Source organism: Pristis pectinata, chromosome 3 (assembly GCF_009764475.1).
Source record: "Pristis pectinata isolate sPriPec2 chromosome 3, sPriPec2.1.pri, whole genome shotgun sequence".
Taxonomy (NCBI): domain Eukaryota; kingdom Metazoa; phylum Chordata; class Chondrichthyes; order Rhinopristiformes; family Pristidae; genus Pristis; species Pristis pectinata.
The window spans coordinates 86786450-86803123 of NC_067407.1; the positions used below are offsets into that span (position 1 = coordinate 86786450).

Here is a 16674-nt window from a genome sequence, read left to right on the forward strand (position 1 = left end):
AGGGGAGGGAATGAGTGCGGAAAACAAATAAAACTGCAGATGCTGGAATCTGAAGCGAAAACAGAAAAGCTGGAAGAACTCAGCCAGTCAGGCAGCATCTGCAGAAAGAGCAATAGGTTAATGTTTTGGGTCAGAGCTATTCTGAGGAAGAGTCACTGCCCAAAACGTTAACTGGTTTCTCTTTTCACAGATGCTGCTTGACTGGCAGAGCTCTTCCAGCATTTCTGTTGTTGTTTGAGGGAATGAAAGTTTAGGGAAGTGGATGAGATACCAGGCAAGCAGGCAGCTTTATAAGAGATAGGATAAGATATTTATTTATTAGTCACATGTACATCGAAACACACAGTGAAATGTGTCTTTTTGTGTTACTGAGAATGTGCTGGGGGCAGCCCGCAAGTGTCACCACTCTTCCGGCGCCAACATAGCATGCCCACAGCTTCTAACCTGTATGTCTTTGGAATGTGGGAGGAAACCGGAGCACCCGGAGGATACCCACGCAGACACATGGAGAACGTACAAACTCCTTACAGACAGCAATGGGATTTGAACGCAGGTTGCTGGCGCTGTTATACCATTACGCTAACCGCTACACTACCATGCCGCTCTTAAGATATCCTGGATAGTGTCAAGTTCCATTCATCCAGACAAGTGGTGAGTACTGCACTGTGCTCCTGGCTTGTTCCTCGTAATTGTAGAGAGGCTTTGGTGGTGTCAAGGCAAGTCACACACCACAGAATACCCAGCCCCTGACCATTTCTTTCAGCCCATAATCCCAGTGCACTCTATTCTGTGATGAAGCTGATCTCACTCTTCACACAACCCTTTATCGATAGAGCCACTAACTTCCAGTTACCTCCAGTGACCTGAGCTCGATCCTGACCTGGGGTGCTATCTGTGGGGAGTTGCACAATCTGCATGTGATTACATGATGTTTCCTCCCACATCTCAATGAAGTGCTGGTAGGTTAATTGGCTATTGTAAACCGCCCTTACTATGGCTAGCTGCCAGGGGAACTGGGGAGGGAGCTGATGGGCATGTGAGAGAGAATAGGTCACAGGGAAATAGGTGGGGCAATGAGATTGCTGGGATTGCTCTGAAAGCCAGCATGGACTTGATGGGCTGAATGGCCTCCTTCTATGTCATAAGACCGTATGAAATATAACACGAAATACTCCCTGCCTCAGCTGCTCCGTGGGGCCAGATATTCTGACAATCACATTTCTCATTACCTTTCACTTCTTTTACTTGGTGATTATTTTAAAATGATGATCCTTCATCACTGACTCCCCAGCTAAAGGAAATGGCCTCTCCCCAGTGAATCTATCCAAATGCTTATTAATGATTAATGCCGGATATAATGAAAGAGAATGGGCACTAAGAGTGACAGAAACAAATTGGGACACCACCACCTTGCATGTCGACTCTACGCAAACTTTGCATCATCATCTGAAATCCATCTGCTGGTTCAGTGGAGTACTTAGCTAATTTGAACTACATATTTGTTTATTTCCAGTATTGGTTCCAACCAAGAGCTGCGACAGCAACTTACGATAATGAGCACTAATATATGTTAACTGATAATGGTACTCTACAGTATTACAGCAAATGACAAGGAATTAATGCAGCTTGTTCCTCCACAACTTTATGGGCGACTTTCTAATTCAATAGTACTTCTGATTGTCCACAAGGAAACTCTTAACTTCAGAGGAACCGTGTTCCACCTTTCTTCTCGGGCAGAATATTAACTTGGTGTCCTACCACTTGAGATATTTATATAAATATTAAGCGCAGGTGTACCTTTAAGAACTGACTGTACCATGTGGTATGGAGAGCTTACATCAACAATGGATCTTCTGTATATAGTTCTAGTTCTGTTATTTACAATACTAGGAGCCTACAGATACTACAATATCCTAATATTTTTGCCCATGAGTTGTTTATAGTGAAGTAATGATTTTTATCTTTCAGATCCTCATAGTTCTGATTGCCAGTGCAGTATCTCAGATATTGTTCTTTCTGTCATTTGTGCCTCCTGAGCAACTGCATGTCTTATCTTCTTCCTGGTTCTCTTGGCTTAACTTAGTCCGTTCGCTTCAGCTTAAAGCAATCCACCAGCATAGTCCCCTCTCCTTCCCCCCGCCAGAATTCCAGAGCAAGACATGATGGGATACTTGACCTTCTAATACTTTGTAGAATATTCTGTAAATTATCTTCTCTTGAGGATTCTCTTGAGGCCACCAAGCGATATGGATAGATTACGTGTGTGGGCAAAGATCTGGCAAATGGAGTTTAATGTAGGAAAATGTGAAACTCACCAAGAGCTAGAATGCAGGGTAGGCTATAAGAAATAGGAAAAGAAGTTGTCCATATAGTCTCTCGAGCTTGTTCTACCATTCAATAAGAACATGGCTTATCCAACCTTCTTCAAGTCTACTTCCCAGCCCTCTCACCGTAACCCTTGGTTCACTGACTGATCAAAATTCCATCTACCTCAGCTTTGAATAGGATCCAGCCTCCACAACTTTCTAAGCAAGGAATTCCACAGAGAGAGAGAAGAAATTCTTCCTCATGTAAATGGGCACCCACTTATTCTGCAACCATGCCCTCTGGTCCAAGACTTACTTGCAAGGAGAGATATCTTCCCAATATTTATGCTGTCAACCCCCCATGAATCCTATCTGTTTCAATAAGGTTGCCTCTCAATCTTCTAAAGTCTCATCTGTACCCTGGCCAAACCTGTCCAACCTTTCCTCAGAAGATGGTCCTTCAGTCCCCAGGATCTTCGCTGAACTGCCTCCAAGGATAATAAGGGGTCCAGAACTGTACGCAGTACTTTACACATAGTCTCACTAGTGCCCTGTACAGGTGTGGTAAGACTTCCCTACTTTCAAGTGAAGTGTGCAGCTTCATAACTTCCCCACACTATATTCCATTTGCATGATTTTGCCCACTCGTGTAACCCATCAGTATCTCTCTATCCTTCTCGCAGGTTATCTTCCCATCCTCTTTGTATCATCTGCACATTGGGCTACAGTGATGTTCCTCTAAGTCATTGATATATATCGTACACAACTGCAGTCCCCGCACTGATCCCCGTGGCACCTCACTGGTTCCAAGTTACCAGCCCTGAAAATGATCCTTTTATTCTACTGGCTGCTTCAACCCTCTGTCCATGCTGATGCGTGAACTCCAGCTCTTGTCTTGCAAAGTCACCTTTTGTGTGGCATCTTATTGAATGTCTTTTGAAAATACGAATCTGTTACATCTACTGGTTTCTCTCTGGTTGATACTTCCTCAAAGAACTCTAATATGTACGTCAGAGATGACATCCCCCTCGTGAAGCCATGCAGACTCTGCATGGTCAGGTTCTGACTTTCCAAGTATTCTGCTATTACCTCCTCAGTGATTGTAACATATTTCCAAAGATATGTTGGATTAACCAGCCTATAGTTGCCCAGCTTTTGCTTCCTACCCTTTTTGAATGAGGGTATCACCTTGGTAGTTTTCTAGTCCTCCGTTACTTTCCCATTATCGAAGGAAAATTGAAAGATTACAACACTACATCCATTATCTCCAAGGCCACTTCTTTGATTCTTCGTGCAAACTATCAGGTCCAGGGTATTTATCAGCCTGTAGCCCCACTAGTTGTCTAGCGATGGCATTTAATTCCTCCCCAGCATTATTTGGTATTCAGCATTCAGTCTTCTACTGTGAAGACAGATGCAAATACTTGTTTGACTCTTCTGTCCTTTCCTTGTTGCCCAAAACTGTTTCTCCAGCCTCATTCTCTAGACTTGCAGAAAGTCATTAGGAAAGCTAACAAAATGTTGGCATGAATATTGAGTTCTCCACTTTAGTTCATCCCAACCCCCCTTCCCCACAACCCTCCCCCCACCCACCATGCTTCATCTTCTTCCCTTTCCTAGACTCTTTTTTTGTACTTTTTTTCCCCTCTCTCTCCTTACCTTTGACCCATCTCCCGGTGGATCCGCTCTCCCTTCTTCCCCCACACCCGCCTATCACTATCTCTTACCTGCATCTACCTGTCACCACCTTGTGCCCATCCCACCTCCCCTCTTTTGTCCACCTATCACTGCTGGGCTTTCCCCTCTGACATATTGGGCTTCCCCTTTTCCTATCTTCAGTCCTGAAGAAGGGTCCTGACCCGAAACATTGACTGCCTGCTTTTCTCCACGGATGCTGCCTGGCCTGCTGAGTTCCTCCAGCATCATCGTGTTTTTCATCTGGATTCCAGCATCTGCAGTCCTTTGTTTCTCTAAGATGTTATTGTTTATTGCTCGGGGAATTGAATACAAAAGTAGTGAGGGTATGCTTCAGTTATGTAGGGCATTGATGAGTTTACGTCTGGAGTTCTGTGTGTGGCATTGGTCTCCTTGGTGCTGATGTGTGTAACCAGTTCAGAGGAGGAATGGGTGGGTTGTCTTGTGAGGAAATATTGAAATGGCAAGGTTTGTGCTTGCTAGAGTTTAGAAGAGTGAGAGAGGACTTGTTGCAACAAAGAAGATCCTGAGGGGCCTTCACATTGTGGATGTGGAAACGTTTCCTCTTATGGGACAATCTGGAGGCCAGTGTTTAACTATAAAAGAGGTTACATTTAAGACAGGGACAAGGTGATTTTTTTTCTCTCTCACAAATTTTTGGAACACTCTTCCTCAAAGGGCAATGAACCTACAGTCTTTGAATATTTTTAATGCAGAGGTAGAAAGGTAAGCGGGGGTTACGAATGTTTACAGTAGGTGGATGGGAATGCGGAATTTTGGTTACAATCAGAGCAGCCATGATTGTGATGGAGCAGATGGGAGGATCTGAGTGGTCTATCCCCTGCTCCTAATTCCTACGTTTATATACGTCGAATAATGCAGAGAGGAGCCTTCGATCGCGGCCTTAAATGCATGAATAATGCTGTCACCAGTGTCTCATATCAAGGCCCCTTGAATACGGTGCTAATGAATGAAGTGTTTCCTTGTCAAAACATTTACACCAATGTATTTCCCTCTTTGAAGAGCTGAGCAAATCATCCTGAATCACATCAAAACAATACATTTCTGGAAACTCAACATATGAGAAAAACACATTGTGATTTCTGATGAACAGTCTCATCTCTCTCAGGTGCTGCTGATTCAGCAGTACACTTGCTGGTGTTTGTTTTCACGTTATTCCCATCCTCCTTCCCCAACCTTTCACGTGCTTTTTGCATATCCGCACTTATTCCCCAAATGACTTTCTGCATTGCTAGGTTACATAGGACATAGAACAGTACAGCACAGGAACAGGCCCTTTGGCCCACGATGTTGTGCCGAACTAATTAAGCTAATGGTGCCTAATTGAACTAATCCCTTCCACCTGCACGTGGTCCATATCCCTCCATTCTCTCTATATTCATGTGCACCCCTGGCAGCACATTCCAGGCACCCACAGCTCTCTGTGTAAAAGAAAAACTTGCCCCACACATCTCCTTTGAACTTTCCCCCCTCACCTTAAATGCATGCCCTCTAGTATTAGACATTTCAGCCCCGGGAAAAAGATACCGGCTGTCTACACCTCTCATAATCTTATAAACTACTATCAGGTCTCCGCTCGGTCTCTGCCGCTCCAGAGGAAACAACCTAAGTTTGTCCTACCTCTCCTTATAGCACACACCCTCTAATCCAGGCAGCATCCTGGTAAACGTCTTCTGCACCCTCTCCAAAGCCTCCACATCCTTCCTATAATTGGGTGACCAGAATTGAATGCAATACTCCAGATGTGGCCTAACCAGAGTTTTATAAAGCTGCAGCACAACTTCCTGACTCTTGAACTTAATGCCTCGACCAATAAAGACAAGCATGCCATACGCCTTCTTTACCACCCTATCAACTTGTGCAGCCACTTTCAGGCAGCTAAGGACTTGGGCCCCAAGATCCCTGTGAACATTAAGATCCTTCTGTGCTCAGAACCTGCTTTCACCTTCACCCAGCACCCCAATCAGCCATGTGATCCAGAGTGCTGCAACGGACCTCAGGTTCTCTTCCCAGTACCTTGCAACTCGTCTGGTTACTTATTAGAGGTGGGGGCCAGTTTCTGTTGTGGAAGCAATCGTGGGAGAGGGACAGTGGGCTCTTCACTTTGTGTGACTACATGGTGAATGGACTTTTACAAATGTCCTCTGCTCGATGATTTTAATGAAATGAGGAATACATTTTTTGCAAGCATTACGGATGATTCACTTGCCTTGCACCTGGTGAAAACCACTGTACTCCCATGGGATTTGTGTCAGAGAATTTGGGCTGCACTTGCATAGCCCCATCTCTGATCCCACCCCTGTGCTTGTGGATCACTGAATTAATTCCTGTGAGCGTCTTGGTGCTCAATAATTCATTGACTTAAGTGTTACTGTTGGATTCGACTTTTTTAAGTAGTTTTTTAACATGTATAGTGTTTAATACACCTCAAGTGGCTGTCCAAGGTATAACCACTTTTTAGCTTATTGGTTCACTCATCAGGTGAATATGTGTTTTCTCATTGGTTGGTGTTGTCACAGGTGTTTTCTGATTGGACTATTGTTAGCTAAGGAGTACCTCTTATCTCAGGTATAAAAGGTGTCGTTTTTGTTAATCACTCTTCTTGCTTATCTTGCTCTCTCTCTCGCTCTCTTCCCCCTCCCACTAGCTCATTTTAGTTCCTTTTGTCTCGGCTCATCTCCTAATAGTAAAGCTCGTGCCGTGTGCTCTGTGACTGCTTCTTTATTTTAAACTTTTCCAATAAAACTTTGTGAAGCACCAAGTTGTTTTCAACTCATTCTTGGACTCCTGAAAGAACCTGCGGATTCGAAAATAACTGGATCTGACAATTTCAAACCAAAATTGTTGAATGTTAAGAAGACCAAATCTTTTACTGTATATTAACTCATACCCATGAAGGCCAGTTTTGTGTTGCTATTTGGAAGAAAAGCCACAGAGCAGAATCTTGGCCAACATTTATCCCTGAATCTCTATTCCTAAAATGCATCATTTGGTAATCGTACAATCATATTGTCACACGGCACAGAAGCAGGCCCTTCCTTCAGCCCACCTTGTCCATCCAACCATCAAATACCTGTCTATACCAATCCCACTTGCCAGCACTTGGTCCTTAGCTTTCTAGGCCTTGGCAATTCTACTTGTTGCTTGTGGTGGCCAAATTAGCCGTCAGGTTAAAAATACATTGGCTGCAAAACATTGGGATGTAGTGAAAGAAACATGAAAGATGCCATATGAATTCAAGTCTTGTCCCCTTTTCACAAAACATTTCCCACACTGTGTAATTTTTATTGACAGCAATGAACAAGGTGTATGCGAGGTTATTAATTGTGTTCCTGCAATTAGGTTTAATTGATACTTTAATAATGCAATAAAAATGGGTCCAAGTGTGCTGAGAGTGATAGTATTATGATTGCCATTATTTGGTCTGTGCTGCCATCTAGCGTTCAGCTGCAATAATAAAACAAGCATATTCTTTTCATTTTCAGGACATTACACCTGAAGTAGATCTGACATTTTTCAAATACCTAATCGATTCCATTTAATATCATTTTCATGTGTCATTTTTGATTTGTTGAAACATTGCAGTTTTCTTTACTCATGATATATTTTTGTTTAGTTTGACCCTTGAGACTCATAGGGCTAGAACGATGATTAAACTCCAATAACCTGGCACCCTTAGGACTGGTAGTGTCAGACTGGCAGGTGTTCTGGACCATTGCATGTTATTCCTATTAATACTCCCAACACACATTTTATTTCACTCTTTTATAGATATTATACAGTGGCATAATAAGTTTTCCAGTGAACCTGGTAAGTTTAAAGAGAGCACAGGAAACAGGCCCTGTTGAGTTTAAAAGAATTGCTAGAAGCAGGGCCTACTTAGTTTAAGGGGAGTGTGGGATGCAGGGCCCTGGTAATCCAAATGCCAAGCAATGGGGTAGCACATAACTGGAGTTTTACTGTAGCCTATTTTCATTCCCGCTTATCGGCCTCGGGTTCATAACCCCTTGCCTAACAAAATCTTATCAATCTCAGTTTCTCAAATTTTCAACTGGATCCTGGCATTTTGAGTGTAAATATTCGAGGTTCCCATTACATTTTGTGCAGGAACGTGCTTCCCACCAGGCTCAAGGACAGCTTCTATCCCACTGTTATAAGACTAGTGAACAGTCCCCTAGTATGATAAGCTGGACTCTAGACCTTACAGTCTTCCTTGTCGTGGCCTTGCACCTTATTGTCTGCCTGCACTGCACTTTCTGTGTGGCTGTAACACTTCATTCTGCATTTTGTTGTTGTTTTTCCTTGTATCTCAATGTACAGATGTGATGAAATGATCTGTATGGATGGCATGCAAAACAGTTTTTCACTGTACCTCGGTATATGTGACAATAATAAACCAATTTACTAATTTACCAATTCCTGACACCAACCTTGAACAGCATAATTCCAGCTTTAAGGTTACGTGCTTTGCTTCAGATGCCCCCCCACAATGGAAATAGCTTTGCTCTCTCAATTTAACTGAACAAATTCTTTACTCAACCAAAAAACCCCAGTTCAATCATCCTTAAAGTTTTATATTCAACCTGTCCTCAAAATGTTAGCCCCTCAAACAAAATAAGATGGCTAACTTCGAGACGCTGCCAATAACTCCAGCACCAACTGTGGAAGAGGCAGGTACATGTGTTGATAGACACAGTCAGTGTAAAGGCCACTGCCCTGCTCTGAGATTAGAGTTCTGCTTGAAGCTTTAGGCAGATTTTAAAGCTGATCTCCTTAGGATCAGGTGACTTGAGCCTTCATTGTCACTGAGTTTCGTAGAGTCAGAGAATTGCTATGGCACAGAAAGGGGCCCATCAAGTCTGTGCTAGCTCCTGGTAGATCACTCATCTCAACACCTTTCCACTGCTCCTTCTCTATAGACCTACAATTATTTCTCTCTCAAGTGCCTGTCCAATTCCCTCTTGACACCACTGATTGATTCTATTTCCATCATCCCTGTCTGCAGTGAATTCCAGACCTTAGCTCTTCTCCAAAAGTTAGAATTCTCTGAGCCAGTCCCTTCTCCCTCTCCCTTCTCCCTCTCCTAGCTCCTTAGAGCGATCTTACTAATGGCCATGCTCCATTCCAGGAGGCCAGTCTTATGGAGTCATACAGCACGGAAACAGGCCCTTCTGCCCAACTCGTCCATGTTGACTGAGATACCTAAAATGCTGCATTTAGCCCATTTCCCTCTTTTCCTGTCCTATTCCTCTATCTGTCCAAATACGTTTTGAATGCTGTGATTGTAGCTGCCTCCACTACCTCCATGAGCAGCTTGTTCCAAATATTCTTCACACTCTGTGTGGAAAAATTTACCCTTCCTGCAGTGCATTCATGTCCAGAAGCACCTCGCTGCTGCACTGTCGTTGCCTGGTTCAACGCATGCAGCTCCAAACCATCCCCTGAGTCAGGCACAACATCAAGATGTGAGCTGGAGACTGTGAGTGTGAAGTCCCATCATCACTGTTCTCTTGATCTCGCCACCCCTGCCTGGCCAGGTGACATCGCTAGAGTATCTGAAAGGGCAAAGTCACAGGCTATGGTTGTGCTTGGTGGCATTCAGGGAAAAGTAAGGGATGTACTCCCAATATCCACAGCTTGTAAGTAGGAAGAGATTGCACAAGTAGAGATAAGTGGAGCGTGAGGAGGAGAACTGCATGATGAGGAGTGGAATCCCTTTTGTTTCTGCTGTAGGCATGTGGTGCCCACACACCATGCAGTTTGTGGCTTCTGCAATCATTGCAAAGTCCTGTGTTCTCTCTACCTCTGGAAAGAAAGAGTGAAATCTAGCCGGCTCTCTCTGAAGGGAGAGCATCGGTGGAAAGCAGAAGTGAGACATTGCAAATATCTCTAATCCCAGCCTGAAAAAAGATGAGCATAAGATTGGATATCTTTATTAGTCACAGGTACATCGGAACACACAGTGAGAGGCATCTTTTGCATAGAGTGTTCTGGGGGCAGCCCGCAAGTGTCGCCGCTCTTCTGGCGCCACCATAGCATGCCCACAACTTCCTAACCCATACGACTTTGGAATGTGGGAGGAAACCGGAGCACCCGGAGGAAACCCACGCAGGCGTGGGGAAAACCTACAGACTCCTTCCAGACAGCGACCAGAATTGAACCCGGGTCGCTGGCACTGTAACAGCGCCACGCTGACCGCTTCACAAGGTTAATAGCCACTGCGACAGCTACGCAGAGAAGAATCTGTGGCTCTAGTATTGGCAACAGCAAGTGCCGTGTTCCACTGATGACATCCCAGCATGGAGCACACACCTTGCATGTTGCTCGCTGAGCTTCAGGTAGGAGTACAGTCTCCTGCACATTGTAGGGAGGATACGAATTGCTGCTGAGAGATCCTGTCTTCCTCCCCATCACCCCTCTTACTTGCTCCGCTCAGTATATCGTTCTCTGCTTGCAGTGCCAGCCGTGCTCTACTTGTAAGGGCTGAGGCCAAGGGGTTTGTGCAGACGCCTCGAGATCAGCTGACTGTTGTGAGTTCATAGGACCCCACTCTCTGCTACACTAGTACAATGTGAGGTAACAGTAGAAAGCACACACATGAATGATTTACTGACATCTGGAAGAATTAAAGCAGCAGCTATACTGAAGCTGGTTGTTGAACTCTTTAAACAGCAGAGGCAGAATCTTTGCTGCTGCTTCTGAGTTGTACAGAATCACCAGCCCATTCAGTCGAAAAAGCTAGGGATAAAGAAAACTACATTCTTTAAAATTATTTGTGTCTACATTGATGTTTTAAGTTATTTAAAGAGTTTTTATTGATGATAAAATCTCTTTAAATAACTTAAAACATCAATGTAAACACAATTAATTTTAAATAATGTAGTTTTCTTTATCCCTAGCTTTTCATACATTTTTTATTTGAAAAATGTAATAATTTTTAAAAATGTTTACATATTTATTTCATTTCTAGTAGTTCATAGATTTCTGTATGTCCAGGACAAACAGAGACACTGGGAGCTTTAACAGACCACAAAGCTGGACTCTTGGCCATCTGTCAATAGTTTCCAGATGAGTTCTGTAGATGGGGCTTGTCCTGCCCTCTGGTGCCACCAGTTTGTTGTTTGCGGCCTTGGGCAATATCAACTTAAGGATCCAGGGTAAGTTCAGAATATTGGGGAATGTGAGCAGTAAGTGTGGACAGTGAGCCCAACACAGGAACATCCAGACCGAGGAACTGGGTCATGTTCCAAGGAACATGGAACATAGACAAGGAACCAAGGTCACATTTCTCATCAGATGTGCTGCAAACCTCTGCAGAGCATTGAGCTTCGGGACTCGGTGCTTGCCAATGAAATCAGCTCAATATTATGACAAGCTACTGGCACTACGCAAGTGCAATAGCTGAGAAATGTGATGTACAGCCTATGAAAGTTACTTATTTTACCAGAACAAAGGCATGAACCAAGTGTTATTAGTCTTGCCACAGACTTGGAAGTGACACATGCACCTTGTGAGATTGCGCAAGAATTGGGGAGCAGTGATATCAGCAGAAGTAGCAATACAATTTTATCAATATTATTTTACCAGCTACTGTATTTAATATTGTAAACACTTGAACCTAATATATGATATTTTATCAGCTAGCTTTGTCAATTTTGGTCACTTTCTATGTTTTGAAGGACAGTTGTTCTGGACTTCCATATGGGTGTGTTATCTGGACCCTCTTCATAACCTTTCAATCGAGACACTGAGATTAATATAATGGTGCTTGGCCAATGTTTAATTCAGAGAATATAAGAGACTTCAAAAGAGACTTAAAGGCAGATCAGATAGGCTCAGGGAGAGGTGGTAACATCTGCACAAGTACTGCAAGCTAGAGGGCCGCCGAGGAAGGAAAGAATTTGAAAGAGGTCATCAGTGGGGAATTAAAATGAACACAAATGCATTTAATATTATTGAAGCAATTCCAATGTCACCTGATCAAATGTCACATGATCAATTCCCCAGAAAATGTTTCACCACATTTAGTGATCAGAACTGCAAGGACACTCATGTGCCTGCAAAGAAATGCTAATGAAAGAGCCTGACCCTTGAGCCCAACTGGTTGAATAAGAGGTGGTGTCATCCTTTGCCTGGTAAGGTAGTAGTGAAAAAGCTTTTTAGGTGGCCTCTGATCCAGTGTCTGTATTGATAACATACAATACCATTACATTCTCAGTACATTTCAGAGGCTGTTCAAGGTCAGCCTAGGACTCTTTTCAATGAGGACAGCAGAAAGACCATGATTAAAAGCTCTGCTGGCAACATCGTCTTTACAGAAACGGCAGACTTCTTTACTGAGTGTTCCTGCAATTTTATCAGTGGGTCGTTACATACAGAGTGAAGCAAGTGTTTTCTGGATTTTCATCAAATGAGGAATGTCATGAGGTGACCTCATTCACAATGGACTTCTTCGGAAGATGTGAAGATTGAGCTCTCATGTTCCCTGCCAGGTTCTCTCTCCTTTCTTTGACCAAGGGTTCCAGTGTTATAAGGAGAGAACCTCCTCCCTATGCCAGACAAACCAAAACTCTGTGACTGTCTTAGGAGCTGGATATGAAGAGTACTAAGTAGGATAGGTTGGTTCATACGTCTGTCTCCTGACTAGCCTAATGAAAACTTTGGTGCATTTTGTTGTTCACCTCTACTCTGACCAGAAGATCTGTTGACGGGACCCCTGGAAATGTGTTTAAGAATGCTTTGAAGAATAACCAGTGGTTGGGACATTTTCTGTAACATTTGCCTTTCAGATTAAACAACAGATACAAGGGGGAAGAAATAACCATCCAAATTCACAATACAAGAAGAATGTACGTTTTAGGAGAACCTTAATGTGTGATAAGGCACAGTAGAAATAAAGACAACAAGGCTGACATCAAAATATGAGAGAAAGGCCATGAAGAGGGGATGAAATATTGATCAGAGATCTAGGTCCATTGGAAATGTTTGTATAGGTGAAGAAGTGAGGCAATTTAAGAAGCAAATTCGGGAAAGATCAGAAGAGAAGGGTTGGGCAGTTGAAGCTCTGCTAACAATGGTAAGGCTAACAAAGCCAGGAGCCGTGTTTGGGAGAAATTAACAGGGTGGTGGACATACCAATGGAGAGAATCATGGACTAGAAGGTGGATTTTAAGTTTCATGAGCTGAGAAATGGAAAAGCAACCAAGAGGGCAGAGAAATTTTAACAATGCAAATTAAATTTGTCATTCCAGTGTCATACTAGAAGACAACTCTTTCCTTTTGTCTTGCATATGTTCTCTCAAACTATAAAAGAAAACTTGACAGCAACACTAGACCTGGCTTGCATTGCAAGTTAAACCAAAGGAATGTTGTGAAATTTTTTTTTAAAAAGCTGCAGATGCTGGAAATCTGCAAATAGACCAGAAAATGCTGGAAGTACTCAGCAGGTCAGGCAGCATCTGTGGAAAGAGAAACCTAACTAACCTTTCAGTCAAGCTTGAGGGACTCCGACCTGAAATGTTAACTCTTGTTTCTCTTTTCACAGATGCTGCCTGACCTGCCGAGTGAATCCAGCATTTTCTGCTTTTATTGAAGGAATATTGTAAATTGAAATGAACAGTTCCCCAACCTTAAATCGCGGTGCTGTAATTCTGGATTGTCGATCACAAGGGCATGCCAGTTGTCAAAGTGAATTTTCCACAAGGGACAATTTGCTCCTTTATGGAAAACGTTACTCTTGATTTATATTATATCTAGCTGTTGCACACTTAACTTTCCTATAATGTAGTGACCAGAACTGCAAACAGTATTCCACTGTGGTCTAACCAATGTGTTATAAAGTTGCACCAAGACTTCCTGGGTCTTGTATTCTATACGCAAGCACCCCATATGCCTTCTTCACCACCCTTCCTCTACCTGTGCTGCCATCTCTAGAGGTCTTTAGACTTGCACACCAAGGTCTCTTTCTTCCTCAATAATCTCTGGGGCTCTACGATTCAGTGTGTCTGTCCTACCCTTACTTGACCTCCACAAGATGCATCACCTCGCACTTACGTGGATTAAATTTCATCTGTCGTTGCCCTACCCAATTTACCAAATGATCAATTTCACTGAAAATTAGTGGTACTGTTGATAGTAATAGGCTAGGACTATCCTCCTTCCTATCAGCAGTACCACTAATTTTCACAACATCTGCAAACTCATTAATCATACCTCATACGTTTACATCTAAATTGTTAATGAATATAACAAACAGCAAGGGTCCCAGCACCAAATCCTGTCACTGGTCAAAGACTTTCAATCACAAAAACAACTCTCCATCATCGCCCTCTGTCTCCTTTTATCACGCTAATTGTTATTAAATCCAATAATATTAATTATAAACACAAAAAATATTATTTGTCTGCATTAACTCAACTTTATTATTAATTTTCCACCTGCAGCTTTCACCTTGAGTGATTTATTGTTCCTTCCCTATATGCTATACCCAGAATAGAAACTGCATGATCTATCACTGCATGTTACCCCAGGCACAAGCTGATCTTATTTTCTGAATGGATGGTGTATTCTCTGGACAATACAGTGTTCTCTATTTTTCAATCACTAATAACTTGGTTTTCATTAAAAGGCATTGATTTCCTCATCCACAATGTGTTAAAGGCTCTGTTAACACAACAATTTAGCACAAAGAAGCATTCATGCACTACTATTTCAGGAGCTCATCTTTGAGACAGAAACCTTTTTGATTGAATTTCTCCAGGACTGTGAAGAAATAACTACCAGGTCTTGTTACTGAAAACCAAGTTATTAGTGGTTGAAGAACAGCAGGTCAAGCATCATCTGACAAGATAAGAGGCCGGTCATTTAAAATGGAGTTGCATAGAAATTTATTTTTGCAGAGGGTGGCAAATCTCTGGAATTCTCTACTTCAGAGGGTTGTGGAGGAGAGATTGTTCAGGTGGAAGCAGATACATTTTTGAAAGATCGGGGAATTGAGGGCTGTGGGGAGCTGGCACAGAAGAGGCCTGTGTAGATCAGTCATGATCGTGTTGCATACCAGGGCAGGCTTGAGGGGCCTGGTGGTCTACACGTGCTCATATTCCTTGATTTCTTGTGTGTTCTTGTGGAAAGTGTAACAGGATAAAGGTTTCAGGCTAATGACCTGTTATCGACATCTTATTGACGGTTTAGTGTTTATCGTCAGTCTCCAATTAGTATCTTTATGCAAAATACCACATGCAACAATTTGTACCTGACAGCTTGCTCAGTTCTTGTGAGGACAACTGATTAAAAATTATGTCCTTTTTAAAATATGCACTTATTCAAAATTTTAATTCTTCCATCATCTGTACAACAGCCTCATCCAACCACGAGGAGCCAGACGTAACCCAACAGTCCAGTGCGGATGGAGCAGAAAAACCTGTGGAAAAATTAGGGAAGGAGGTGGTGGAGCAGAAGGCAGTTGGCAGAAAATCAATAGGTCAGAAAATGCGTAATTATTTTTAGCATTGCCATAGCAGAGATCATCCGCTAAAAGGTTAAGTAGCTGAATGCAAAAAAAATGTGCTTATCAGCAGACTTAAACTTACAGGAATGGCTGTAACAGTACATTGCTGGAGAAGTCACTGTGGGAATGGGAGTAGATCTTATAGCTCCTTGAATCTGTTCCTTGGTTGATCTGTATTTTAATGCCATCTGCCTCACTACTGGAGCCAGTGGGAGTGTGGAGGGAGTCAGTTACAATCCTTCTGGGCCCTAAAATAAAGGTTGGTAGGGTATTCTGCCCGAACACACATATACACAGGGGTCCCACAGTAAAATTTGCAACTCCCTCACCCCTCCTTCACGTTCCATCTTGACCTGTCCACTTGGGTTCCATAATCCTTAATACTGTTGGCTAACAAAAATGTATCAATTTCATTAGGGATTTGGATTGATTTCATGTTTTCCTATTCAGTTTCCTCCTACCATCTTCCTGAGGTATATTTCCTAGAATCTCATGGGTACTAATCAGGTTGCTTTATAAGTACATTGACCTTTTGGTTAAAATAGCAGAGGGAAGAATCTAGTGCAGAGATATTAAGCATTCCATACCAAAGTGAGCACTGCTTATGTGAGACACTGTGGGCTAAAGTTCCACTGTTTCATTACAAGCTGATTGGCTTAGAAATTGATTCGGACTTCATTATTATGATTGACGACTTGGTTTCCATGAAGATTTTGTCAATCCAGTCTGCGGGCTAAAACGTGAGCATTCTTTGATACACTGAAGAGGTCTTTCAGTAAAAAGGAGGCATCAATAATCTTCTAAATCAACTGTAAATCCCATCACAGAGATGGATGTGCAGAGAGGCCACTGTTGAAAGGGCTGTAGGTTTAAGCATGATTCAGTGAAGAGAAGCAAAGTGACAAATCTGTTCAGACACTTTGTTTGCTGTCACAGTCCTAGCAGCATGTTAGTGCAACCCAGTAGTCAGTCTATGTTCTTACCTCTTCCTGCTATCAATCATATAGAATAATAAATGCTGTACGTGTTGATGTTGAACCTTCAATGCAGAAAAATGGGGCAATTCACAGAAGATTAACTGAACAAAATGAGACGCAAGCTGAGTTAAGGAGATGTTAGAAAAGCTAAAAAAAACTGCAGATGCTG

General features: G+C 42.7%; 1 protein-coding gene across 4 annotated transcripts in view; it reads left to right on the forward strand.

The window, feature by feature from the left end:
- LOC127567834 (1-phosphatidylinositol 4,5-bisphosphate phosphodiesterase beta-1) overlaps nucleotides 1-16674 on the forward strand; it is a 711920-nt gene that overhangs the window by 581320 nt on the left and 113926 nt on the right. For all 4 annotated transcript variants that reach the window (XM_052010953.1, XM_052010954.1, XM_052010955.1 and 1 more), the window contains one exon: nucleotides 15379-15501. In XM_052010953.1, the coding sequence (XP_051866913.1) occupies nucleotides 15379-15501 (123 nt within the window). The remainder of the gene's footprint in view (nucleotides 1-15378; nucleotides 15502-16674) is intronic.